Source organism: Rousettus aegyptiacus, unplaced genomic scaffold (assembly GCF_014176215.1).
Source record: "Rousettus aegyptiacus isolate mRouAeg1 unplaced genomic scaffold, mRouAeg1.p scaffold_m13_p_8, whole genome shotgun sequence".
NCBI lineage: Eukaryota > Metazoa > Chordata > Mammalia > Chiroptera > Pteropodidae > Rousettus > Rousettus aegyptiacus.
Genome location: NW_023416311.1, coordinates 799708 through 825432, shown reverse-complemented (window position 1 = coordinate 825432; position 25725 = coordinate 799708). Strand labels below are relative to the sequence as shown.

At 65.3% G+C, this 25725-nt stretch overlaps 2 protein-coding genes across 2 annotated transcripts in view; both read left to right on the top strand.

Moving 5' to 3' along the window:
• TNRC6A (trinucleotide repeat containing adaptor 6A) overlaps positions 1 to 6677 on the top strand; it is a 98801-nt gene extending 92124 nt beyond the window's left edge. Inside the window, exons 18-24 of the mRNA XM_036225862.1 lie at positions 500 to 658; positions 1168 to 1308; positions 2172 to 2276; positions 2809 to 3030; positions 3220 to 3290; positions 3894 to 4033; positions 4149 to 6677. Coding sequence (XP_036081755.1) covers positions 500 to 658; positions 1168 to 1308; positions 2172 to 2276; positions 2809 to 3030; positions 3220 to 3290; positions 3894 to 4033; positions 4149 to 4491 — 1181 coding nt within the window. The 3' untranslated portion in view covers positions 4492 to 6677. The remainder of the gene's footprint in view (positions 1 to 499; positions 659 to 1167; positions 1309 to 2171; positions 2277 to 2808; positions 3031 to 3219; positions 3291 to 3893; positions 4034 to 4148) is intronic.
• A 112-nt stretch (positions 6678 to 6789) lies between these two features.
• Positions 6790 to 24448, top strand: SLC5A11 (solute carrier family 5 member 11). The gene is given in 12 exon segments (XM_036225861.1): positions 6790 to 7157; positions 17630 to 17765; positions 20144 to 20411; positions 20645 to 20662; positions 20665 to 20794; positions 21929 to 22157; positions 22527 to 22692; positions 22695 to 22741; positions 23333 to 23349; positions 23351 to 23421; positions 23958 to 24307; positions 24309 to 24448. Coding segments are annotated over 12 exon segments (1938 nt in total). The 3' UTR covers positions 24447 to 24448.
• The last annotated feature ends 1277 nt before the right edge of the window (positions 24449 to 25725 follow it).

Sequence of the window (25725 nt, the reverse complement as noted above, 5' to 3'; positions counted from 1 at the left end):
GTCGCGTGTGCTGCACTGCCGCGAAGCGCAGGGGCCCCGCGCCCGCTCGGCGCGCCACGTCCAGCCGTCCCAGTGACGGGGCCGCGCTCTGCCTTTGCGAGGCGCTGCCACGCCAGGACCCGCCGGGGGGCGTGCAGGGCGCGTCGCAGTGCCGGCTCCTCCCGCACTCGAGACAGGTGTCGTCCCGGCACTGCGCGGTCACAGGGCCGGCCAGGGGCCTTCGCCGTGCCCTCGCCTGCCGCTCCGGGGGCGGAGCGCGCGCTGGGCCTCCCAGCACCCCGCGTGGACCCCGCAGGGGTGCACTGTGCTCACTGTCACTTTCGGCCACAGCACGGGGGGCTCCCTGACAGTTCCCAAAGCGCGGTCGCAGGCGAGAGCGGGGAGGTCTGCCCTGGCGCGTCCCCGCGGGCCTGAGGCGCTCGGCGCGTTCTTGGGGGGGGGGGGCGCTCGGGGGGTTCTTGGGGGGGGCGTCGCCAGCACTGCCGCTCTCTCCTCCCAGGTGCTATTTCCAGTGGTTTCAGGCTGGAGGAGTCCCCGTTTGTCCCCTACGACTTCATGAACAGCAGCGCTTCACCAGCCAGCCCTCCGGCCTCAGCAGGGGACGGCTGGCCACGTGCCAAATCGCCCAGCGGCTCTAGCAGTGCTAACTGGCCACCAGGTGAGGCGCCCGCGGTGGCCGTGGTGACTCGGCGGGGGCCCCGGCCCTGGGCGGGGCGGGCAGGGGAGGCGGGAGCAGCGGCCTCCAGGGCCTTCCCGCCCTTGGCACTGAGGGGGGCACACGGCGGGCCCTGTGGCAGCCTTCCTCCGCGGTCCCTTCTGGAAGTGCACGCGGCCTCTCGTCTGCTCGCCGTGCACTGCCCGCGCGACTTGTCGCAAGCACCTTAGGGTGCTCATGTTCACAGTCCAGGCCGCAGTGTTGGTTTCTGGTGTGGACACTGGCAAATTGTTTGTAAATAACAGCATGTGTTTTAGAATCAATTTTATTATTTTATAATAATGTAAAACATAATAACAAAATAATAAATATAAAAATAACATTATTTTATAACAAAATTAAATCAAAAAACGGGAGGCTTGCAGACTGCGGGAGTAAAAGTCTCAGGTGCTTGGCAGTGGACCCCGAAATGGGCAATGAAGCCAGAACTGACCTCAGGCCTTTGTTCCCAGAGTTCCGCCCTGGTGAGCCGTGGAAAGGCTACCCAAACATCGACCCCGAGACTGACCCTTACGTCACCCCCGGGAGTGTCGTCAACAGTCTCTCGGTCAACACTGTGCGGGGAGTGGACCACCTCAGGGACGGGAGCAGCGGTGCGTGGGGGGGGGTGGGCCGGCGCCCGGGGGCCCCGGGAGCAGTGGTGCATGGGCGGGTGGGCTGGCGCCCGGGGGCCCCACGGAGCAGGGCTTTCCGCGACGAGGATTCATCGCCACGGGACATGCGAGCCCGCATGTGGGCTTGAGAGGCGGAGTGAGCCGGCCAGCCGCCGCGGGGCCAGCGGGGGCCCTCGTCCCCGTGGCCCGGCAGGGCACGGCCACTGCCCTGCAGTGTGAGGACGGGGGTAAGGGCGGGCGTGTCTCACGATCCCCTTGCTGTCGTGATTTGTTTCCATGTCCCGGGTGTTAAAGGACTTTGGTCCGCAGAGGCCGGTTGGCTCTTTGTGTCTTGGACAGTGACGTGAGACCCGCTTCAGGGCCCTCCATCCGGGGCGCTCTTAGTGGGTCCCTGCTACAGCCACGTGCTCAGTCCCAGCCCGGGCCGTGCAGGCGCCCCATGGCACTGGAGGGTGCGGCGACCGGAAGTGTCTGCTTCTGGGACACCTGCCCCCCCCCCCGCCCCCTCACGCGGTCCGTAAGGCAGGACGTGCAGCCCCAGCGTCCGGCTGGCCCTGGCAGAGCGGGTGGGCGCCGCCTCGTTCCGGCTGGCCGGACGGCAGACAGGGCCGCCGCGGCGTCCCAGGGGCCGGGGGGCGCGGAGCGCACCCTCGGGCCTGCCCACGGCGTGTGCCTGGCGCGTCTCGCGGGTGGGAGCCCGCATGTTGGGGGACAGTGTGGGGAGGATGGCCGTGCTGTGGGGCCCGGGCCTGGCTGGCCGTGGGTGGAGCAGGCAGCCGGGCGAGGGCGTGCGGGGCTCCCTGCGCCGTGCCCCGGGCGCGGCTGACGGCCGTCCCCCACAGGGCCCTCCTCATCCTTGAACACCACGCTGCCTTCAACTAGTGCCTGGTCCTCCATTCGTGCCTCCAGCTACGTCGCCCTCAGCAGCACAGCACAAAGCACTTCAGGTGGGCCCCGCCCCGGGCCAGACGGGCCTGGCCCCGCGTCCGGCTCTGCTGGGACCCACGGCAGGCAGCCGAGTCCCTCGGGGGCCCTGTGCCTGGTGGGAGCGGGGGCGGGGGCCTGCTGGCCCGGCTTGGGGAGGCGCCCGCGCCGTCTGCCCTGGTCCCCCCCCCCACCGGGGCCACCTGCAGGCCTGGCCATGGTGAGCGGCAGGCTTCTAGACCCGCCTGGTGGCCCTCGTGACGCTCCCGAGTGGCCGGGCTGTGGGCACTGAGGCCCAAGCCCGTCACTGTCCCAGATTCTCTGCTTCCGCCCCGGTGACAGCCTCGGGCCCAACAGCGGCAGGACTGCAGGGGTCCCGGGGTCTGTGCGGAGGGGGCGCGATCCTCGGGGAGGGGACGCGCTCCTTCGGCGCCGTGGTTTGGGTTCAAGGCCTCAGGAGAGTTTCTGCTGGGCCTGCGTCCCGTCCCGTGCGGGGTGGGCAGCGGCGTGTCTGACAGTCCTGAAGCACAACCTCCCCTCCCCCTCCCCTCGCAGCAGCCAGAAACAGCGACCCCAAGCTGACGTGGGCGCCCGGCCCAGTCGCGAACACCTCCCTGGCCCACGAGCTGTGGAAGGTCCCTCTGCCACCTAAGAGCATCACTGCCCCGTCCCGCCCACCGCCGGGGCTCACCGGCCAGAAGCCACCCTTGTCTGCGTGGGACCCGTCTCCTCTGCGAGTGGGCGGATGGGCCAGTGCCGACGCCAGGTGCACCCCAGGTGAGGCGAGGCGAGGCACGGGGCGGCTCCGCGTGGCCGACGCGGCCACGGTCTCGGCTCTCGCCCCCCACTCGTCCCAGTTTCACCCAAGAACGGTCACCCCGAACCCACCCCCCGGTCGCCAGAGCGGGAGCCGCGGCGTCAGGGCGGGCTCGGCGGGCTGACGCGGCCCTTCTGCTCCTCGCGTAGGTTCCAGCTGGGGCGAGAGCAGCTCAGGGAGAATCACAAACTGGCTCGTTCTGAAAAACCTCACACCTCAGGTGAGAGGGCCCGGCGTCCCGGCCTGCGCGGGCGCACGGTGGCCCGGGCGAGGTGTCCGGTCTTGCCCAGCGGAGGCGAGGGCGGCCCGGGCCAGTGGGGGTGGGGCCGGCGGTGTCGGGGACGGCTGTGCGGCGCCCCAGGCCGGGCCCGGCCTGTAAAGTCGCCTGAGAGCTGACCAGGGGCACAGGCGCCGGCCGCAGCCCGGGCCTGGCGCGTCGCGCCCCGCCCCCTGCCCCCTGCGCTCACGGGGCGTGGGCACGGCGTGGCCCCGTGCGGCGGCTCCCGGCCCGCCCTTCCCAGGCAGCGCACTCGGTCCCTGGAGCCCCCTCCAAGGCCGTTAGAGCCACCCCTGGTCCCCCGCAAGCAGAGCCTTGAATGGACCCTGTCCTCAGGGTGGGGGAGACAGACCTCGGGGCCTAGGGCCTGGGGCCTGAGGCCTGAGGCCTCCTGGGGTGCAGAGGCTCCGGCCAGTGGAGGGGGGTGCCCTGGACCCAGCACAGCCAGGAGCCGAGCAGCGTGGGGACAGGGCACAGGGCTGGGCCCCGCCCCCGGCCTCCCGGGCCTCCTGCGGGCCCCTGAGCAGCAGCCCACTGTGCCCGCAGATCGACGGCTCGACCCTGCGCACGCTGTGCATGCAGCACGGCCCGCTGGTCACCTTCCACCTGAGCCTGCCGCACGGCAACGCGCTGGTCCGCTACGGCTCCAAGGAGGAGGTGGTGAAGGCGCAGAAGTCCCTGCACATGTGAGTGCCCGCCCCGCACGCGCCCCCCGGGGGGCGGCGGCCCCCGTGCTCAGGGTCCCGGGCGCTTCCTCTCAGGGTCCCCGCCCCGCCCTCACCGCCGCCCCTCATCCCCCAGGTGTGTGCTGGGGAACACCACGATCCTCGCCGAGTTCGCCAGTGAGGAGGAGATCAGCCGTTTCTTTGCACAAAGTCAGTCCCTGGCCCCCGCCCCCGCCTGGCAGTCCCTGGGCTCTGGCCAGAGCCGGCTGGGCCCCCTCGACTGCTCCCACCCCTTCTCCAGCCACTGGAACGGTGCTGGGCTATCGGGGACCAGCTGTGGAGACCTTCCCGGCGCTTCCCTCTGGGGGGGCCCGCACTACTCCGCGAGCCTGTGGGGCCCCCCGAGCAGCAGCGACCCCTCCCCCATCAACGCTTTTCTCTCCGTCGACCACCTGGGCGGGGGCGGGGAGTCCATGTGACAGGTCGGCGCAGACTCACGCCGTGACCTCAAGACGCGGAGGGCAGGGGCACGCCGCCGGGCCCGCCGCCTGCAGCCGGGGCGCCCGTGGGGACAGCTCCCCTCTGCACGTTGTCCACTTTGTTTTCCCCAGAACATATCAGTTTGAATACTTGAATCATGCAGGCCGATATTATAATGTGAAGGCATCTGTCCACACTCCCAGCAGCGCCCACGTGCTGAGCACCCCGTGCACCCGTCGCGTTCAGCCTTCGGGTCCTTCTCCCCTCGCCGCCGCCCCCCCTTTTTTTTTATTGCAAACTATTTTTGGGCTGACAATGTCTAAGCTTTTACCTTTGCACTGAACGATGCCCTCGGCTGGTCGGCACCGCGGGGCGGCGGTCCCCGTGCGCCGGTCACTCGAGCTGAGCATCCTCGCCCCGCCCGACGCCCGCCCGCCCGCCATGCTGCGGGGGGCTCGGGCGGCCGACCGGGGTGCTGGCCCCCGACTGTACATGATAGTATTGCACCACTTTTCCATGTTGTAAAACTAAAGAATTTCGCTCTGCAGTTTGAAAAACTGTGGCCGCAGCTGTGACTCGCAGCCCACCTGCCACCCAGGACGGGCCCCGCACTTTGAAGAGGCTTTCCATTTTGTTTTGGAGGCTCCCTCGGCGAGCCTTCTTGTTTACAGATTTTTTTTGTTTGTTTTTGAGAAAAAAAAAATGTTTACTCTTCCATCATTTAAAAAAAAAAAATCTAAAAGACAAAAAAAATGGAGGATGATTTAAAGACGCTTTCTATCTCTGGGAAAAAGAGCAGCGTTCGGCCGTGTTCTTCGTTTTTTATTCCCGCCCTGAGTCAAAGAGCATGGCTCTCAGGAAAACCAGTTCCCCAGTTTGAAAAACTCCTCGTAGTTTCTTACCAGAAAGAAAGAAACCCCCCAACTGTTAGCACTGATACTACGTACTGCTCTGTTAAAGGATTTTCTCTGCCAAAAAAAAAACACACACAAAAAAACGCTTAAAGCCGGAGTTCGACATTCTGCTTTCAGACGCTGTCTTTTCATTAGTGAGTGGTGATGGTTTGCTAGTCAGCAGTAGGTGACAGTCTCTGTGACCCCGTCACGTGCCCCCCCCCGCCCCGTCTGCCCTCGTGGCCATGTTCACGTACCTTAAAGCCGAAACCAGTAACTATGCATACTGTAAGCACGGCGCGGGCTTACGCACCTGTTCGTCCTTTAGAGAGAATTTTAAATGTCGTCGCGAACTAACGAGTTACACCGTTTTTAAACCTCCTTTCCTCCCCCCTCCTCTTGCCCACAAATGGTATTATAATGCTTGTTAGTCAAAGGAGAGACTAAGCAAGGGTAAAAAAAATCCTAACTACAGAACTCGCCATCATTTCATTGCCTTGATTCCAACTGTCCGTGTCCTACGATGCACAGGAAGTCAGTGGCTTTTAACTGTTTACAAATAGAATGTGATTGTACCACGTGCAGTTCGGTTGTGTTTGAATCATGAACTCCCTTCAGACATAATAAACCACGACTTTTCGGCTGCTCGGCGTCGTGTCTATCGTGGGTTTATCTGTACGCCCTTTTTTATGATGGACGTTTCCAAGTTGCTGCGTATGAGGTTCTCATAGAGCAACCGAGTAAAAGCCTAAGCAAATATTTGAACATTTTGTCTGAACTCACCTACAGTTTCACCCTGAAATAATGTGAGAACGATGGGAAACGAGCCGCTCCTGTGGGGGCGCCTCCGGGGTCTCGTCGCCCAGAACTTCCGCGACTCATCTTCCCACCATCTGTGCCCATCTCGAGCCTCAGCGAGGGACGTGCGGAGCGCGGGGCGCCGTTTCCCGACAGTGTTCTCGCGGCAGACTCTCGCCGGGACGGCCCGGGAGACGCCCGCCCCGCACAGCCGGCGCCCCGGGCGCGGCCCGTGGCCTGCACCGCGCGCCGACTGGCCGGGCGTGAGCCGGTTCTGCGTGTTCGATGTGCATTGACTTCCATGCTGGTTTTTCCAAAAACCAAAGGTAGCTTTGAAAAACCACGTCTGGAAATGTGTACAACGCTAAGCCGATCGGCCTCCTGGGGCTCTGAGGAGTGTGTGACCGACTTCATCGCTGCGTTAATTGTATCGTTAACGTGTTTGGGGTTTTTTGCGCTTGTTATGTGGAAATAAAGTGTTTGATTTAAATTAACAAGTGGTTCGGATTTTGCCTAGTCCTGGAATCACGCAGCCCTGTCCGGAGGGAGCACGTGGCCCGGGCCGTGCTCCCTTCTCCGCCAGCTGCCCGCGTGGACGCTCCAGCCATGTGGCACGTGACGGTCCCCTGGCTGGCCTCACGGCCTCAGTCGCCGGCCTCAGTCGCCAGCAGCCGGCAGGGGGCGGCTCTTTCCAAAGAGCTCGCGGCGGCCGCAGGGCCCCTGACCCCGCCGTGCGCCCTGCGGTCTGCACGGCCCACGGGGTCAGACACATGCCCGTTGCTGCGGCACTGCCACCCGCCGGCCGGTCGCCGGGGTGGCAGCCGGGGCGGGGTCGGCGTCGGGCCCAGCGGTGCCAGGCGGGGGCGAGCACAGGAGGGGCCGCTGGGCCGCCCCCAGGACGGCGGCTTCACCCCCAGCTCCCGCGGCCTCTCCGTGCGCCGGCCTGGCCGGTTCCGTGCCCCCGGGTTTCAGAGGCCAGTGGCGGGGCGCTGACTAGGAGCCGGCAGCACGGCCCAGACAAGCCCTGAGACCCCCGCGCTGACCAGGCCCTCAGCCCCAGGGGCCTCGCCGGCCAGTGCTCGCCAGGTCTCGGCGGCACAGTGACGGCGTCGGGGTCCTCCACGCGCTGACTGCCTTCTGCACGGTTTCTCACATGGCTCGGCACCCCCACCCGGCCCGAGGACAGGAAAGGGGGTCACAGTGCAGGGTTTCTCAAAGCACCAGCCAGCACCCCGAGGTCCAGGAGGGGGCGGGGCGCAGTTCGAAGCCCGGCATCCCGGGCTCAGGCCGCTGAGCCTTGGGGTCAGCTCCATCCTGCGTCCCCACCTGGAGGCCCCCGGCACTTCACACAGGTGAGGCTGCTGAGCCCCCGGCCCCCCTGGGAGGCTGCCGGGCCCCGTGGAGGCCCAGGCCGTGAGCTCCCTGCTCGCCGACCCAGCCCTTGGGGCCGGGGGCGCCGTCCTGGCTGGCCGCCGACCCACTGGACGGGGAAGCAGGAGCCAGCTCTGGCCAGCAGGAAGAGAGCTCGGCTGACCCAGGGCCGACGTGCGCACAGTCGGTGCGGCTTGCCACATGCCTTGTGGCAGGAGCAGGACGCACAGCTCGGGCCCTGGGCACGTCCCCGTGGGAGGTAGGGGGCCTGCGGGCTCAAGGCTGGGGTGTCGCCCAGAGACCGCCGCGGGGTCACTGCTGTGTCCGCGACTCGGCATTTCTCCTTTCACCGCAAGGCCCTGTGGGTGACCCGCCTCCCCCGCCGCCCCGCGTCCAGGACCCCACGTGAGAAACGGCGCCCCCCGGAGGTCCGAGGTGCGAGCAGAGCCCGGCTCCGCCTGCTCTGAGACCTTGGCTCGGTGTCCATGAGACACTCCCCTCGAGCCCCCTGTCCACGGAGAAGCGCCGGCAACAACTGACTGCCCCCCGGGACGACCCGGGCAGCGGGGATAAAACCGCAAGCCTGCCGGGGGCGGGGGGACGGGGGCTGGCTGTGAGGACCGCCTGGGAGCGAGAGGGGTCCCCGTGCTCAGCCCCCCGCCCCGCGGTCTGATTCCACGGGGCACGAGCACGTTTCTAAATCTTCATCTTTCCGTAGCGCCGGTCACCATCTGGCGTGCCCCCGCCTTCCTGGGCTCTGTCTGTCCCCTGCCGTAGCAGACAGCTCCCATCCATCACCCCAGGGAGCCCCCGGGCCCCCAAGCCCTAGGGCCTCAGCTCAGCCACGTCACCGCCGCGGTCTCAGCCAGGGACGGCTCTCCCTGGCGCCCGGGAGAAGCCCGCCCCTCGCCACCACCCGCAGGCCGGCGCGCCTCAGGCCGTCAGCCCCGGGCCCGCGTCCCCGCGGCCGTCCCCAGGCCGCTTCCTCGGTCCTGCCCCAGCTGTGCCGCGGGCGGACCCCCTGCAAGCTGGCGTCTCTCTGGAGGACGCTCCCCCGGCCCCCGAGAGCCCCTCCCACCCACAGCCACATTCTAGTCCAGGACGGCAGTTCCCCCGCCCCAGGGGACAGTCGGCAATGTCCAGAGACGTTTGGGGCTGTTAGGACGGTGGGGGGATGGGCACCGCTCCTGGCGTCCGGCAGGCGGAGGCCGGGGAAGCTAGTGGACTACCTGCGTGCACAGGACAAGCCCCAGCAAAGGGCCGCCCGGCTCCAAGGGCCAGCGGTGCCCAGGCCGAGGCCCCCGGTCCAGCAGATGCTCAGGGCCCACGTGCCCCTCAGGCCAGGAGTCCCAGCAGAGCCCGCCTCATCCTAGCGAGTGCGCGGCTGGGGGCCTTGGGGAGGACAGAGGCCCGAGTCCGCCTCCTCCGCTGTGAAACGGGGGGCTTCTCTCCTCCACGATTCCGAAACCCGCCAACGGCCGGGGAAGCCGAGGCTCGTGGGCCCGTTCGCAGCAAACCTGCCCAGCGTGAAGCCGATGGGAGGCTGTTTACAGGTTTACGAGACTGTGGGACCCCTGGGGTCTCCCCGGGACTGCCGGCGAGCTTGGGGGGGGGGAGGCCTGGCCCCCACGGGGGCGCTCCAAGAAGCAGGGGACCAGCAGCCAGGGTGACGTCGCTGCTGCCACTGCCCTGGTAAAGGTGTCACCTGCACGGTGACAAGTCTGGCTTCCCAGGTCCGGCCCCCAGAGGGTGGGACAAGGGTGCCCCCCCGCCTGAGGACGGCAATGCAGGGGCCTTGATGGAGGCAGGCGGGGTCCGTGCAGGGAGGACGGAGGGTCCTGCCCGCGGAAGGGTCACGGCCGGGGACGGGCAGTGCCCCAAAGCCGCCGGCCGGGCCAGCCGATGACAGCGGGGCCCCCTCCCTGGGGCTGCAGGGCGGGGGGCGCGCCACCAGGGGGCGCAGGTGACGCCTTTTTCCGGGAGAAGCTTTGCGATGAGGAGTGAGATCGGCCGCCCGGCTTCCCGCAGAACCCTAAACCTTAAAAATAAGAACAGAAACAGCCAAACAGAACCCTTCGTGAAGGTCCCTCTTCCACGGCCAGGGGCTGACCTGGAGGGGGTCCCCCCAGCAGAGCGTGCCGTCCGGGTGGCCACCGCGCCCTGCTTGTCCTGGAGTCCGCAGACCCCACGCCCTTCAGCCCGGTCAGACCCGCCGTCCTCCGCATCGTCCTGAGTGGGGTCGCGGGGGGCTTGTTAGAATGCAGAGAGCAGGGTCCCCGGTCGGGGGCGTGGCTGGCGCTGCTGGCTGGAGGGCCACATGTCGGGGGGCGGGTCCCCCAGCTGGACTAAGATGCCGCGGCAGAGAACGGTGCTGCGGTGGCTGCTCCGTCCCCGAGCCGGCCCGCCATGGGGCCCAGGCCTGGCTCCCCGGGCTCCCTCCCTCGGTCACGCCCTGAGCGGTGAGGAGAGAGACATTTGCAGACTTGGGAAAGACAATTGTCCTGCCCTTAAAGAGAACAAGGAAAGACGAAAAGGGTCACAAACACTTCCAGAGGACGAATTACAAACCCGATGCCCTAAGAACCCTGCTTGGCCGCTGTCGGGCCGGTGGCCCCAAAACATGGCCGGCCGGAAACGCGGGCCACACCCCACTCACAGCGAAGGTCCTGCCAGGGAACGGTGGCCTCGGGTCACAGTGGCGGTGAGGAGGTGTCAGGTCATTTAAACATACGGTTGAAAAGCGAGAGCTTCAGAAATAAACAGGGCAAACTACCGATTTTTACAGTGTAGCTGGGGGCGAAGCGGAGTGGGAGTCCCAGGCCTCGTTCCAACAGGGTGGCGATCCTTAGACGGTTATAAAACGCGGGATAAATGAGAACAGGCATCAGTGGGGTTAAGACAGAGCTTTCAGTACGGGGCGGCCACAGGCCAGCTGGGACAAAGTGGCCCCTGTTTGCCCCACAAAATCAGCCCCAAACGAGTCTCCACCCAGCGTGGAGAAATTTAAGAGACTGGAAAGCAGATGTTCCTGTGGAAGCCTGACCGGCCATCACACGGTCAGTTCAATCAGGTGAAGCGGGGTCCCTTTAAGGGTGACCCCTCCTTGGAGACCCAAGTCCTTTTGACTCAGGAGTGAGCACCAGGGTCAGGTGACGGTTACGGGGTGAAGGAGAATGTTTTGGGGCACATCGCCATGTTTCGCACACTTTCTGCGACGTGACTGCAACTCTCGGACCTGGGCATATTGTGCGAGGAGCCCCCATGTCTTCTGGGGGACACGCCCCTGTCCCCCACGATATACAGGCCGTCAGAGGGGTGAACAGCGGATCATGACCCCGGCACCCCCTAGGGTCCTTGGAGTTGTTGAATACTGCCGGAAACATTCACTGCTTGTCCCAGCCGAAGCCTGGCACGACATTTGAAAGGGTTTAATAACTTGCCAAAAGAAATTTGGCAAAATCGGAAGCCGAAGATTCAAGAGCCCGATAGGAATTTTTTAAGTCCTCCTACGCTAAATGAAACTATGTGCCCAGAGGCGGGAAGAGCAAACACAGAATGACGGAGCCGAAGAACCTGACCTGTGACACCGCGAGGAATGAAGGGCAGGAGTCCTCGCCTCACGGGGCTTCGGGAAATCGTGACGGCGGCCGGGAGCGTTCGAAGCCCGCCCGTCTTTACCATCCTCTAGCCCCAAGACTGAAGGGGGACGAGGAAAAGGGGGTTTTGAAAAGTACGAACGGGTGAAGAACCGCCCTTACCCCCCATCCAACCATAGCTGCGTACGACCGTCCTGTCCGCAAATACTAACGACAAGGAGTGTCTGGCATCTGGCCAGCTGACCTCGATTTACTCCACCCGCCGGAGTCTAACCGCTTGGATCCAGCGGCTGTGCCGTGAACGAGTGGGTTTTGCATTATCCCACCTGTCTTGTGGCAAGAAGCTCTCCGGGTCCACCTGCGTGTGTTGTAAATATGTGAGATTTTCTTCTACCTCCGGATGGTGTCGTTAAAATTAATTTCGTAAAGTAAAATTAATTGAAGACGAATGTTTGTAAGGATGGGACTTTCTAAACTCTCAGAAATCCAAATATTTTTTGGGGGGAGTCATGAGATCTAAGACAGTCTCTTAACGAATAAAAGCCATTTTAAATCTATTCTTTTAAAATAGGTCTGTCTTTAGAGTTAAGGACCATTAAAAAATAATGCAGAGAAGCGATGTTTTCTAACTGGATTTTACTAGTTAGACGAGTTCCTGTTATCTCGGTCACAAAGTTTATCAGCAAGGAGTGTAACTCAGTACGATAAAATTTTCATGAGTAGTGTGAATGTCATTGTTAAAAGTAAGTAAAGTAAATAGATGTGAGTAGGGCAAAAAGTTTATTTTAGGAGAACTCTTTAGTAATAATTACATTATAGGTGCACTTAAAAATGGTTTTTAAAATCTTTTTGATAGCTTGAAACCTTAGCATTTTGCTGATTTAAATGATGAGTCAAACTTTAAGTTCATCGAATGCCTAGATCATTTCCAAATACGATTAATTAAAAATCTAATTAATACACCTTTATCTACTGTTTGCTTCTTATTAGAATGGAAATACAGATATTCGAGTTTATCAGGTAACACGTCTGTGCCACATAAAAATTTTTCTGCGCTCCGAGGAAACGTAGATACTTCCAGAAATTACGAAATGTGTTTATAAATTTGTCAGTCTAAAGCGTGGCTGACAGCGCACAGCTGCTCACGGCTTAGTTTTCGCTGGAAACTGAGCTCTTTAGTAGTTAAGAATTCCGATTGACATGCAAGGGATTAGTATATGTTTTCAGCAAAAGGAGGTTTGTGAATGGGGAAAGCGAGAGAGAATCCTGCCGTGTGTGGTCGGCTCGGGCGTGACCAGACCCTGAGGACTTAAGACTGAGTGACGGAAGTGACCCTCTGGTCCTTTCTCACAGGGGCGGGCGGGGGGTGGGGGGACGCAGCCTCGGCAGCGAGTAAAGAACACCACGTCCTGGAGCCCACGCCGGTGCCCGAGGTGTGCCGGGTGACGTTGGACGGCAAGTCCCTGCCTTAGCTTTTCCGGCCTCAAGGGGCCTTTTGGTTTCAATCTAGAGATTCCTCGTGAAGAATTTCAGCAAAGCAGATTTAGAGGAGTAATTGGTGGGTGATCACTGTCCTTGCTGGACTTAGGCAAACAATCAGGGCAAGTTCATTGATACTCGACTGACTTTGCAAACAGATTCGTCTTAATCTGGGGGTGTTTTTAGAGCGAGAAATTATGTTCCAGCAATCCACCTTTGCAGGTGCTAGATTCTGGCACTGTTCGCTGTCTCCCGAGGCATTGCTCTGAGCTGGGAACTGGGCTGGGAGCCAAATTCTTCTAGTCCCTTGTGATAGCTGGGTAGGACCCCCAGATGAGTGCTGACTGACAGCCCTCCTCCCCTCCTCTGACTTGGAACCCCTGAGAACGAAGACAGCCCTTTCCCAAAGCCATGAGAGCTGAAACGGGCTGACTGACGTGGAGTAAACGTCAGAGAAATCAGCCCGCAGCTCAGGTGTGGGCAGCTGCGGAAACTATCCCACCATGAACCACAGAACCCCATCTGACGGTCACCGCCCACCGCCCCACCTGGAGATGCTTTGAGGCAATGCGGTCGCTGGGGTTCGTGTCTGGGCCATTCCCGCAGAGACGCCCCTTGTGAGACGCTCCCTCCCTAGGAGCCCCGCACACTGCTGCCTCCTGACTAGGGGCCAAGTCCCCTGAGCAGGCCCTGGACAATCTGTCACCACAGCTCTGGACAGTGAGGCCCCTCGGGAAGTCAGGGAGAGAGGATGTGGGGTGCAGAGCGGGCCTCCTCACAGTGCGCCACTCTGGAGGTGAGTGGCTGTGAGCCGAAGGCCATCGTGTGTGCTCACACAAGGCGAGGCTCTGCCCCCCCGGCAGTGTGAGGAGGGGTGAGGCTGGATAAGAGTTATCCCCGGAAATGGCCCTTTATGGGTTTATGGCCTTTGCAGAGGGCAGAGGGCGGGGCAGCTGAGGGCCGCACCTCTGCTCCTCCTGTGGCCCGCCCTGCGGGGCCTCCGGCCTCCGACCTCTGACCTTGCGCACGCACACCTCCGCCCACCCTGTGCCCGGACCTCTCGCTCCGTGCCCGTCCGAAGCTGTGGCTCCCGGTCCCACCGTCTGCCTCCCCCGTTTCAGTCCAGCTGCCCACGGGCTGTGGCCACGTGGGGACGGGGAGGGGCCTGGGACTGGGAACCAGCCGTCCCAATGTGGGGGCGACCCGATCGAGACTCAGAACCACAGGCGGACAGTTGCAGGACAGGATCTCGGGGCGCCCCGGGCAGCGGCTCCAGCCCGGGAGCCTCGAGCCCGTGGGCCGTGCACGCCGCGGTCACGTGGCGGGGCCCCGCCGCGCCCGTGGGACGGGGGGCTGTCTCTTCGCCCACGCTCGACCGATGACAAGCAGGTTCGGGGAGGTGAACGGCGCCTGAAAGCCACACTGAGCGTCTCTGCCGCCCGGCCGGCCATCACGAACGTGCCCTGTGTGCGTTCACTGTGCCGAGCGAGCGGCAGGGTCCTGGGTGCGGCCCATGGGTGCGCGGCCGCGTCGGGGAAGAGGCCGCAGCCGTGACGCGCCTCGGGGAGGAAGACCCTCTGCCCCACGATTCAGCCCATGGACTGAACTCGGGCCACCCCGGCCACCGCCCCCCACCCCAATGTGGGAAGGCGGCAGAGCCATGTGGGGGGCCCGAGCCCCCTCTGAGGCTGGAGAAGCCGGAAGTCAGCTCGGCCACGTCCCCTCGGGCCATGAGCAGGGTCTGGCCGCCGTGGCCACGCGGGGCCCGCGGTGTCTTCTCTGAGGGGACAGGGCCGGTCTTGCTGGCCCGTCCCCACTCAGGTAGGTCTTGATTTGATCTTTACAACGATCCTGATTATGTGGCAGATGGGGAAACTGAGGCACAGAGAAGGGGAAACTTGCCCAAAGCTATGGGATTCAGCCTAACACTAAAGGCAGAGCCTGGGCGGCTGATCCCACCGTCTGTAACTCAGACCAGCGCTGGGGGCAGTGGGGGTCAGGCTGGCTTCCCTGGCATCCAGCACTGTCAGGATGACCCGCCCTCTGTCGTGGTGACCTGTCTTTCCAGCAGGTGGGGCCCCGGCCGACTCGTGACCGGCCCTATAGCTGAGGCTGACAGCGTCCCCCACAGACCCTGCTCCTCGCAGGGGTCACCCGAGGCCGGGTCCTCGCCGGAACCCACGGCTCTGCGTTTAGACAGGACCTGCCCCCGGCATGCAGGGCCCCGCCGGCTTGTCACAGAGCAGCTGTCCCCAGACCGTGTGCGGTCAGAGTCCCTTCGCAAGGAAGCCACCTCCTCATTTTGTCAGCGAGGGTTCTAACTATACTCAGCAAAGGAGACATTTAAAAGAAGAAACAATTTAAAGTATTTATTCGTTCATTATAAAAGAACAGTGACTGACCCCTTGCATGTGAAATAAATATTTTTATGACAAACAACCTCTTTTGCCCCAAAGACTCAGAGAGGAGTCCGTCGCGTCGGCTTGCGGGGACATTTCACATCACATCGGCTGCAGAAAAGGCCGCCGGGCACTCGCGAGGCGGGGCGAGGAGAGGACGAGGGCGCGGCAGAGTTTCGAAGAAGGTCGTGGGGACCGTCCCGCCGGGTCTTCCCGGGACAGTCGCCGGGAGCCGTTCAGACGCCCCGTGTCCGGGTGGGACTCGGCTCAGAGCCCTCAGGCCTTCTGCACGAGCCTGGGGAGAGAGGACGGCGCCTGCCTGGCCCCCCACACCGGGTCTGGACCCCCACTCTGCCCCGTGGCTGCTCGGGTGAAAGGTCGCCCCGCTCCGTGGTTCTGGGAGTGGGGAACAAACAACATCTCCCCCCCCCCCAAAAAAAAAAAAGAGAAGAGGAGAGAGAAAGAAAGAAAATGTACGTTTCTTTTCTGGGTGAAGCCGTCGTAAGGAGAGAGAAGGAGGCTCCCGCGTCTCGGGGCCGCTGGACGGAAGGTGGGGCTCCCGTGCTTATCTTGGGGGTGCGGAGTGGGGTGTGGGGTGAGCTGACAACTCCAAGCCCCAAACCTCGGGATAGTTTCCCTGGCGACCAGAAAAACAGCCCTCAGGCAAGGTGCAAGTCTCTTCATCACGTGATCTAAGCGCCCTGATGGCCGTCACGCAGGGGCCAGGACGCCCTGTGCCCGGAGCGGGGACAGACACACGCGTGTGCCGGGTCACGGGCTGCGCCACACACATCCCCGGCATGCCAGGTTACTCGCCAGACTTCTGAGAGGGGAGTTTCCCCCCCAAAAAACCCAGCTCTGGCAGGGGCGGGTCCCGTCCGTGCAGGGGACACAGCCGGCCGGGGCGGCTGGTGGGCAGGGGACGGGGCCTCCAGCCCCGGGATGCAGAAGCGCGTCCTCGGGGCTCACGGGTCCTACACCCTCTCCCTTCTTTAAATTGGTTCTGAGGTTCGATCTGCAGACAACTGTCAGGGAGGAACCGCGCGGGCTCACGGCACACGCCCCGACCCCTGGGGGTCAGCCCCGCCCAGCGCTGTCGCCTTCACCGGCCAGGCTGGAATGTTCTGGCCCATTGCATGAGGCCACCTGTCACGCGCACCCCCTCCTTCCGCCCCAACGAGAGGGGACGGCGCCTGACGATCGAAGAAGCCACCAGAGGGCAGCACCGTGCCGGGGGCGCGAGCCACACCTGGTCCTCGCCGGTGGCTATCACGGGGCTCCACAGAGAGCTGGGGCCCCGTTCCCGCAGGGCGAGCCGCAGGGCTGTCCCCCGCAGCGGGGACACGGGCCTCCAGTCAGCAGCGCCCGTCTGCCCGCCCCTCTGTGGGCGCCGTGGCCCTGGAGCGAGCCACTGTGCCCCAGTCAGCCCCAGGGACTCGGGGCAGGGCCCCGGCAGCCCCGGGGCAGGACAGCGGGGCCGGAGGCCGGGCCGCGGTGAGGGGCAGTGGCCTCGACCCGCTCCGCCAGTGGCTGTGCAGCCCGGGGCGGCCGCCTGCTCCGGAGTGTCCCGTCAACGCGGGAAGCTCGGAGGCCTCGGAGCCTCCGGCCTGGCAAACACGAGCAGCTGTTGCCTAAAAGTCCTGACGCGCTGTGCGCCCAGTGAGAGCCTCCCCCGTCCCAGCCTGTCCTGCCGTCCTGGGCCACAGGGGCCGCTGGCCGGGGCTCCTCACTCCCGACAGCTGGTCCGGGAACCCGCGCGCGCGCGTTGGTCTGGGGGGCACGCGGAAACGGGGCTGGACCTAGAGGGGCCACAGTCGCCGCTGCAGGTGCTCCCCTGGGGACGCCTGTGGCCCCCCCCCCCCGCCGCGCCCCACCCCAGGCAGGCCAGCGGGGGCGTGGGTGGCTGAAGCACGGTGACCCCGGGTCCGCTGGCCCCCCGCCCCTCCCCGCCGTGCCCCCATCAGGTGAGGGCCCGTGGAGGGCGGAGCTCCGGGCACGGCCCCCTCGCCCAGGACCCGGGAAGAGCTGGGGGCAGAGCCAGTGGCCCAGGGCTGATGAACACGTCGTTCGTCTGCTCCCACCCCTCGCGCAGCCCGGCGGGCAGAGGCCTGGGGGCGCCGCGGGGGGAGGGGTGGGGCCGGGGCCGGCTGGCTCCCTCCCCCACTGCCCCGCCCCCAGCACCCGTCGCCACCTGCGGCTGATGCTCAGTCCCTGGTGCTCCCTGTTTCGGAAGCAGCAGGTTGAAGTGTTTGAAAACCAGGCCGCCCGGGATTCAGTCCCAGCTGCGCCCCTCGTCAGCTGCGGGGCACCCCTCGCTGGCTTCCCAAGCGCAGCGAGGGGACCGCCCACCTGGCGCGGCTTCAAAGGACCACCCGGCCCCGCCCCCAGCCGCCGGCCTGGCCCGATCGGACCGGCCGCGCCCACCCTGGAAAGCTGGGCCGCTGCCCCCTCCCGCCCTCTCCCTGCGAGGTCTCTGCTCCGGGAGGCGCCCCGCCTCACAGAGGACACCACATCCCCGAGAGCGGACGGAGGCTCGGAGGGTGAGGGCGACCGGCGGGAACTGGGGCTTCTCTGAGGACCCCCCCCCCCCCCCCCCGCCAGAGCGGGGTGGGGGGCCCCCCAGCGGCTCCGCTGGATCCTGGCACCCTCTCCCCCACCCCTCCAGGAGCTCCGCTCCAGGGTTGCTCGGGTCTCCGCCTCTGCAGAGGTGGCCCCGGCCCCCACGTGTGATGCACGGGTAGCCCTGCTTCACAACCCCCCCCCCGCCCCCCGTCCCAAGTATCAGTGGTGTTAAAAGTGGGGCGCCCTCGCCAAGAACAGGAACACCCTGCACGGCCCAGGGGCCACCCCGTCTTCGGGCAGCTCTGCCCAAGCGGCTGGTCACCCGCTCTCCGTCCCCCTCGCCACTCTGCCGATTGCCACCTGCTATTACTTAATGCCCTTCCCTCCCAGCTTCTCGCTTCGGGGTCAAGACTCACCCTCCCCCAGCCCCCCCCCCCCCGCCATCTGATCATGTCACGTCCTTGGCCAGATCCTTCAGAGGCACCCCAACCTAGTGCGGGTGCATTGCTGCACCCTCCCCCGGTATTTTGAAATGTTATGGGAGAATTTTTGGATGTCGCAATGTTTTGGGGGTGCAACCTCACTGCCCACCTCCTTCCTCCCCATCCTACTTAACACACAGAAAAAAATCAGCTCAGCCCTAAACACGCCCTGCCGGTTCACGCCCAGTGTCCACAGGTGCCGACGTCTTAGCCTCGGAGGCGCCCCAACCCCACCCGTCCACCGGGACCACCTGCCCGCTCCTCGAAATCCAGTTGATAGCTGCCATCCGCCCGCCTCCATGTGAAGCTGGGCGGCCCCTATCGGGTCCACCTAGTAGAGAGTAACAGTAACAATAGTAAGTTGCTACACTGTAGTAGAGAGTAACAGTAACAATAGTAAGTTGCTACACTGAGCTGCGCACAGCTGCAGCTGGGCTCGACTCAGGCTTCTCAGGAGCGGGCTCCGGCCGAGCTAGCGAACAGCAACTCCCATCGCCCCGTCCGCAGCCGGGACAGCCGAAGCTCAGAGAAGGTAAAGAATGTGTTCGAGTTCTCAGGGCCAGTGGAGCCAGCTGCTTGGCTCCTAAGCCCGAGCCCGTATTAGCCCCGGCTCTGTGCACCTGCATGTGCTAACCACGCTGTGTGCTCGTCACCTGTGAGTGAGTCCGTCGCAGTCTGAGCCTGGCGGTTTGGAAACTTGGATCCAAAGGGACTTTTCTGTTCTTAACCAAAACCAGGGCTAGTCAAGCTTCTAGAGTATTTGCTTGAGCTTTGAAAAGAGAAAAGGTGAAGGGAGGCAGGTCACCGGGGGACTGGGCAGGGCCGGGGTGGGGCCGTCGCTGCGAGTCGGTGGGGTGTCAGGGAGGGCGCCCCTGGCCTCTGCCCCAGGGAGCGTTCTCCCGTGCCTGCCTCGTGGGTACCCCGTGCCACGGCACCCAGAGGTAAGGGCAGCGTGAAGCGCTCAGCCAGGCCGCTCAGGCGTTTCCTCTAAACAATTCAGGAGGAGGGGGGTCAGGACAGGCAGCCGGGGAGCTGTCCGTGGTGCTGGACCCTGGGGTCAGCAGCCCTCCAGCCGACGAAGGACCCGGGGCCACCGGCCGGTGCCCTGGGGAGGGGCAGAGGCTTGGAAGAGCCCAGGTGGCAGTTAGAACTGGTTTCTGGCGTTCACGGTGACTCCGGTGGCCCCTGGCAAGGCCCGGCGCACACACAAAGAACACAGCTGAGCGCGACCTGCGCCCGCCGGCCCGGGGAGGCCAGTCCCGGGGGAAGGGTCTACGGGAGCGTGCGCTGCCCTCTGCCCTCCCCGGGCCTGAACCGCGGCTCTGCCGCCCGCGAGCCGCGTGACCTCACTTGCTCTCTCTTCGCCTCCGTTTTTGCGGCTCGGCTGAGCCGACCGAGTTCTCCGTGACACACACGACGCTCTGCGGCAAACGCACTTCGCGGACGCCGTGTGTGCCCCGTCCGCGGTGGGCGCCTCCCCTCCTGGATGAGAACTGGCAGCCAGCGACAGGCTGCAGGAGACCCTCGCTGCTCCTCGGGCACCTCGGGGACGGGGGCCTTTGGACGAGGGACAGAGCCCGTCCGTCCGCGTGAAAGTAAGCGAGCCCTCCACCCCGTCCCGGCCACGGGACCGAGAGAACGTTCTCATTTCCCGAACGTCCTCGGCGGAGTCGTAAAAAGCCAGGAACTCTGAGCTCAAAGAGCATTTTTTCAGCTTCACTGTTTCTTCCCTGCAGTCTGGTCCGGGAGACGCGGGCTCAGGTCTGCCTCCCACAAGGCCGCCCCTCTGGGGACTTCCCCATGGACTGCCCGGTCTACGGGGGTGGGGGAGGGGGCATGCTTCGCGTCTGGCGGTGGCATTCTCTGCACCTCCGAGGGCTGCGTGTGTCCCTTTGGGGGGTCGGGGGCGGCGCCTGATGAGGGACGTGGTGCTCAGACCACGGAGAGGTGTCCGGCGGCGTTTGGGGTCCAGTCTCAGCGGGCGACGTGCCCTCGGCACCTCCCACGTATCAGGCTCTGTGCTGCTCTCTGGACGTGACCCCTGGACGTGACCCCGGTCCACCCCCACCAGAATCCCAGGTGGCTGCCCCAATGTCAGCGGTCGGAAACGGGACTGCAGAGGGTGGGTGATGTGTCGAGGTTCGTGGCATCTGGGCTCCCTGGTGGCAGGAGCCGCAGGGCCACCTCCTGGCGGGCCCGTCCCCACCTGCTCACGGCCGCATCTCCCCCAGACCAGGTGGACTGCATGGTCCCCGAGATATGCCAGGAGGTGTGCGGCACCCCGTCGGGCTGCTCCGACATTGCGTACCCCAAACTCGTGCTGGAAATCCTGCCCACGGGTACCATCCCCACCCCGGAACGGATCCCCGAGAAGGGGGGCTCTGGCTGGGCCGCGGCCGAGGGGGGCCAAGATGGGTGACGGGGGAGGCCATGGGCTCCAGGACAGGGGCTGAACTCCAGAGCTGTCAGGGTGCTGGCCCAGCCCCATCTCCTCCGAGTTGGGTGCCGAGGTCAGGGGTCACGGGGCGGGCGAAGGCGGGGGAGGCTGAAGCCTGGTCCCCTCTGTCCGCAGGGCTCTGGGGCCTCGTGGTCGCGTGATGGTGGCTGGGCTCATGTCCTCGCTCACGTCCGGCTTCAACAGCTCCAGCACCCCCTTCGCCATGGCCCTGTGGAAGGCCCTCTGGCCGCGGGCCTCCGAGCAGGCGCTGATGGTTGTGGGGCGGTAGGGCTCCCGGGGGCTCTGGGGTGCACGGGTGGGGGGGGGCAGGCGGGGAGACGGGGCGCTGGGGCAGGGGGGTGGAGAGGGGGCGCCGGGGCGGGGCTCGCTCTGACGCTGGGGGAGGGGCCGAGCCACCGAGGCCACGCCCCCTGACCGAGGATGAGACGCTTGGTAAACGCCTACTGTGTGCCGGGCACTGAAGAGGACACGCTTGGGCACGCCCCCGTGTGGCTCGAGGAGGATTAGCACTCCAAAAGCGCCGTGGCCTGAGTAGGGGCCTGCGGCCCGGCCCCCCCCCCCCAGCCAGGCAGAGCGTGGGCGCCGTGTCTGCGAGGCCCTCGCGGCCACCGGGGACCAGGCGTGCCCGGGGCGGGCGCCGTGGCTTGTACGCGACGCGCGTGCGGAGAAGCGCGGTGGCAGCTGCGTCAGCCTCGGGTCGGAGAACCGTTCTCAGCACGACCCTAATACGCGAGCCGCGCCGGAGTCGAGATCGAAAATTCGCTCCTGGCGAAGCCACCACCGAGGACGAGGGCACAGGCCGCGGTCTGGCCGGGATGGCAGGGAAGGCCCGCGACCGCGACGCGGCCAAGGGCTTGTGGAGCCGCCCAGGACGCAGGACGGGCCCCTGGGAGGCCGCAGCGGGAGGCCGCCCTCGGATGGCCCGCGGCGGGACGAGGGGCGGGACCCTCAGGCCGCGCCCGGAAGGCGGGCGGCTCCAAGGCTCCGAGCGGCCTGGCAGGTCCTTCCCGAGTGACCCTCCACCCGGCCCGGGCCCGTGACCCTGCACACGCAGGCGGGTGCCAGGGCGGGCAGAGCGCCCAGAGGCGCACCTCGCGCCAGCAGCGGGGGAGCGAGATGCCCCGTCGCCGAGCGCGGACGCTCTGTGGACCCGCTGAGTGGCAGGAGCCGGCGGCCCGAGGCCGCGCACCGCGGGCCCCACTCACGCCGGGCGTCCGGAAGGGCGGCCCTCCAGACGCCGGCAGACACGGGCCGTGAGGGCGGGGACGAGGGCGGACTGTCCGTGGGCACGGGGGACTTGCTGGGGGGACAGCTGTGCCGCTATAGACGGTCGCCCGTTACTGGGCTGTGCCCTAGGATGGGCGAACCCCAGGGCAGGTCCATCCCGCCCCCATAAAGCCACCGAGTAAGGGAGCCGAGGGCGGACGGCTGTGACGGGGTCCCCCACGGCCCGGTGCCAGGGGGTCTGCTGCTCCTGGTGCTGGTGTCCATCCTGTGGAGCCCCGTGATCCGGGCCAGCCAGGGCGGCCAGCTCTGCGTCTACGCCCAGGCCGTCAGCTCCTACCCGCAGCCGCCCGTGGCCGCGGCCTTCATCATGGGCTGCTTCTGGACACGGACCAACAGGAAGGTAGCGTGGCCGCCCAGGGCGGGGGGGGGGGGGAGCATGGCAACCGGAGAGGGGACCCGGGGACGTCTTGCCTGGGGTATCTCTGGGGTGGTGGGCTCAGGGGAGGGTGCTGCCCGGCCTTTGCCAAAAGAGCAATGGGGCTTTCATTTTGATGCATTTTGTCACGGAATGAGGAGTCGATTATAGGCAATCAATTAATTGGCTGTGTGAGATAAAGAGAGGTGGCTCCAACCCTTCCAGACTCGCTGACCCCGGTGGGGACCGTCCCTGGGAGGACGAGCTCTTCATGAGGGCTTGCTGAGGTCCTGGGGGCCTGGGCCGGCCACCCCACGGCCCCGATGTCCCCTGACGGCCTGCCCCGGCTTGCAGGGTGCTTCCGCGGGCCTGGCTGTGGGCCTCCTCCTGGGTGTGATTCGGATGACCCTGGACTTTGCGTGCCCGCAGCCACAGTGCGGCCAGCAGGACACACGCCCCAAGGTGGTGAAGGACATCCGCTACCTCTCCTTCACCCTGATTCTGCCCAGGGTCACCCTGGCCGCCTGTGTGCCGTGAGCTGGCTCACAGAGCCCCCCTCCGAGGACGTGGTACGTTCGGGTTCCATGCCAGACCCACCGAGACCCTTGGCTTCAAATGGCAGAAAAAGGACCTGGATGGGCTTGAGCGAAGAGGGTGGGCTGCTCCGAATGCTGAAGTCCCAGGGGGCGGTCAGGGACAGCTTGATTTCGGGATGTGGACAGACTCAGCCACACCCACCCCTCACCCCCCTGCTCTGCTCGGGCTCCATGCAGGGCCAGCGGCTTCTGGGGACTTCGCCCCTTATCCTCATCAAGCACAAAAAAAAGCAGACGTTTCCAGCCAAGTCCCCGATTCCCACTGATGGAGTAAGCTCAAGACACGCTCTCACCTGCGAACCAGCCTGGTCCCCATGGCCAGAGAGTGGGCTGAGCTGGGCAGCTGACCGCCGGGCTGCACGCTTCCGCAGGGCTGGGCCGGGGAGAGGGAGGCCCCAACGTGAGTGTTAGGGTGGGGGGTGTGGGCGGGGGGAGCACCCACTGATTCTGAAGCATGTGGAAGGCGGCCAGCCTGGGCAGACGGGGACAGGAAGACTGAGCTTGGGCTGAGCAGGGGATGGAGAGGGGAGGGCCACTGGCCTCACCAGCCGTCTCTGCCCCCAGGTCAGTTGCCTCACCTGGTCCTCGTCATGACCCCGAGGTCCGGAAGGAGCCCCCAGCAGCCCCCCTGCCTCCTGCCCTCTCAGAACGAGGCCAGCGACACCAATGCCCGGCTGGAGGGTGCTGAGGACAATGCACGCGAAACGCCCCTAGGTGAGCTGCCTGCCCCCTCGGTGACAGCGGTGACGTGCATGTTTAGGGGGAATTCAAGCAGGACGGGGACAGATGTGGATGGGACTCTGGCACCCCCGACCCCAGAGGCCACCGGGAGTGGCCGCTCGGACGGCTGGCAGGTTTCGGGTTGGCCCAGCTGCCGCTACCTGAGATGCGAGTCAGGGTTCTCAAACGGGGAGACCACGCCGAGCCCCGACGTCCGTCTTCTCTGGGAAAACAGGGAGAGCTGGCGACCGCAGGCCCCCGCGTCTCCACGGCCGACCGCGCCTGGCGTCCCCCGAGCCTGCAGCGGCCGAAGGCCCCACCAGCCCGTTGTCTCCGCGACCCTGAGGCCGTCTTTGCCAATTTCACACACGACCTTCTTTAAAAAAAGACATAATTGTGGCTGTGAACCCATGTCAACCTCGAGTGGGGCCTCGTGGGTACAGCCCCAGGCCACGTGCTTCGAGACCAGAGAGGACGCTGGCGGTGGAGGTGAGGCACGCGGTGACGCGCAGAGTGGCTCCCCGAGGCCGGTCCCCTCCCTGCCTGGCTCCGTGGGCGGTGGGGCCTGAGAATGAGGACGAGCCCGAACGCCGGCCGCCCAGCACCAGGGGGTTCGCGCCCCTTCCGGGGGAGACGCGCCGAGTGCTGCTCCCAGCACGTGAGGCTCAGGGGCCCTCGGCAGGCGCTGGGAGCCCGAGGCGACCCCGCGTGGTGACAGCCATCCTGTGGCTCTGCGAGACGGAGGGCCCGGGCCCAGCGGAGCCCGCGAGCGGACAGGACGCCGCCCTGGTGTCCCCGGGCGAGAAGCCCCTGGTGCGAACGCTCACTCCTGGGCCTCGACCTCGTCCTCTGCGTCTGCCGCGCCGTCTTCCTGGGGCTGCTTCGCCTAGCGAGGGCGGAGCCAGGGGCTCCGAGCTCCTCTGATCATGCCCCATTCGTGCAACGAAGGGAAAAATAACCACGGCCGTGTTCACCGCGAGGCTGGCAGGCTGCTTCTGGGCCATGTCCGATGCGACCCCCAGCTCTTCTCTCCCGTGAGATCGGAGGCCGGGGCTGGGGCCGCAAGGGGCCGAGAAGCGAGACCGCTCCCGTCCCCCGCGGGGGCAAACAGGCCCTTTCCCGCACGCCCCTGCCGGGAACATCGAGGGCCCTGCCGGCCCTCCCCTCTGCCGGCCAAGGTCATAGCACGCTCACTCCTCCCACACTGCTGGGCCAGCATGGCGGCGGGCGCGCAGTGGGCCCGCGAGCACGCTCACGGTCACGAGCAGCCACCATGCAGGCTTGTGCCTCTGCTCCTCCCCGATCTGAACCACGCCGCCTTCCTCTTCTGGCTGACACCTCTTCCAGCCCCAGCTTAAGATCACTGCCTCCAGGAAGCCTTCTCAGATCGCCCTGCCTCCACCATTACATGTATCTACATGCAGGGCACACACTTCCTCTTGACTGCTTAACTGTCTTCCCATACGGAGCAGAATCCCAGGGGCAGGGTGCACGGCTCACACCGGCGTGGTGCCTGGCAAACGGATCAACGGAGGGCCGGAAAACGCACCTCGCCCAGCTCATCACGGGTGCAAACGCCCCGCCCCGCCTGCGACCGAGGGCACCCACTGTGCCCGCGCCAGACAAGCGCCTTGCGACTCAAGCCGAGGAGGGGACTGAGCGTCCCCTGGCCGTGGGAGCCGTGTGACTTCAAGCCCTCCTGCCTGTTCGGCCTCTGGACTGCCCTGCGGCCAGCCTTCGCCTTGGGGCAGGGCCCACAGGGTCACCAGGCCATGCCGACCCGCCTCCCGCAGACCCCCTGCTTCCAGCCCGGCCCCTCCCGGTCTGTTTTCTGCTGTTTTTGATGCCCCAATTTTTTAACCCCCTCCTGAGCACGAGCTCGGGCGTGGGGGGCTCCCTGGAGACGGGGCTCGGCACTCGCTGACGCCTCTGCTTTCCCTGCAGCTCCGGGAGGTGGGGTGGGCAGAGGAGAATCGCACGTGGAAGGCGGAGGGGGGAAAGGCTGAGCCCGAACAAACACGAGTTTACGGTATGGGGAAAACGGGGTAGAGGTGCGTATTTTAAACGCAGTTAACAAGGCCGGGAGCATTTTGGGGCCAGGGAACTTGAAGAGGAAAACGGGATTACACTCTCCAGGTTAACCCACCGTGCGGGCACGTGCAGGGTCTGCTGAGCGAGGCACAGATCACTTGTGCCCAGCAAGCGACTCTATCAGTGGGACGGCTCAAGGCAGCCAC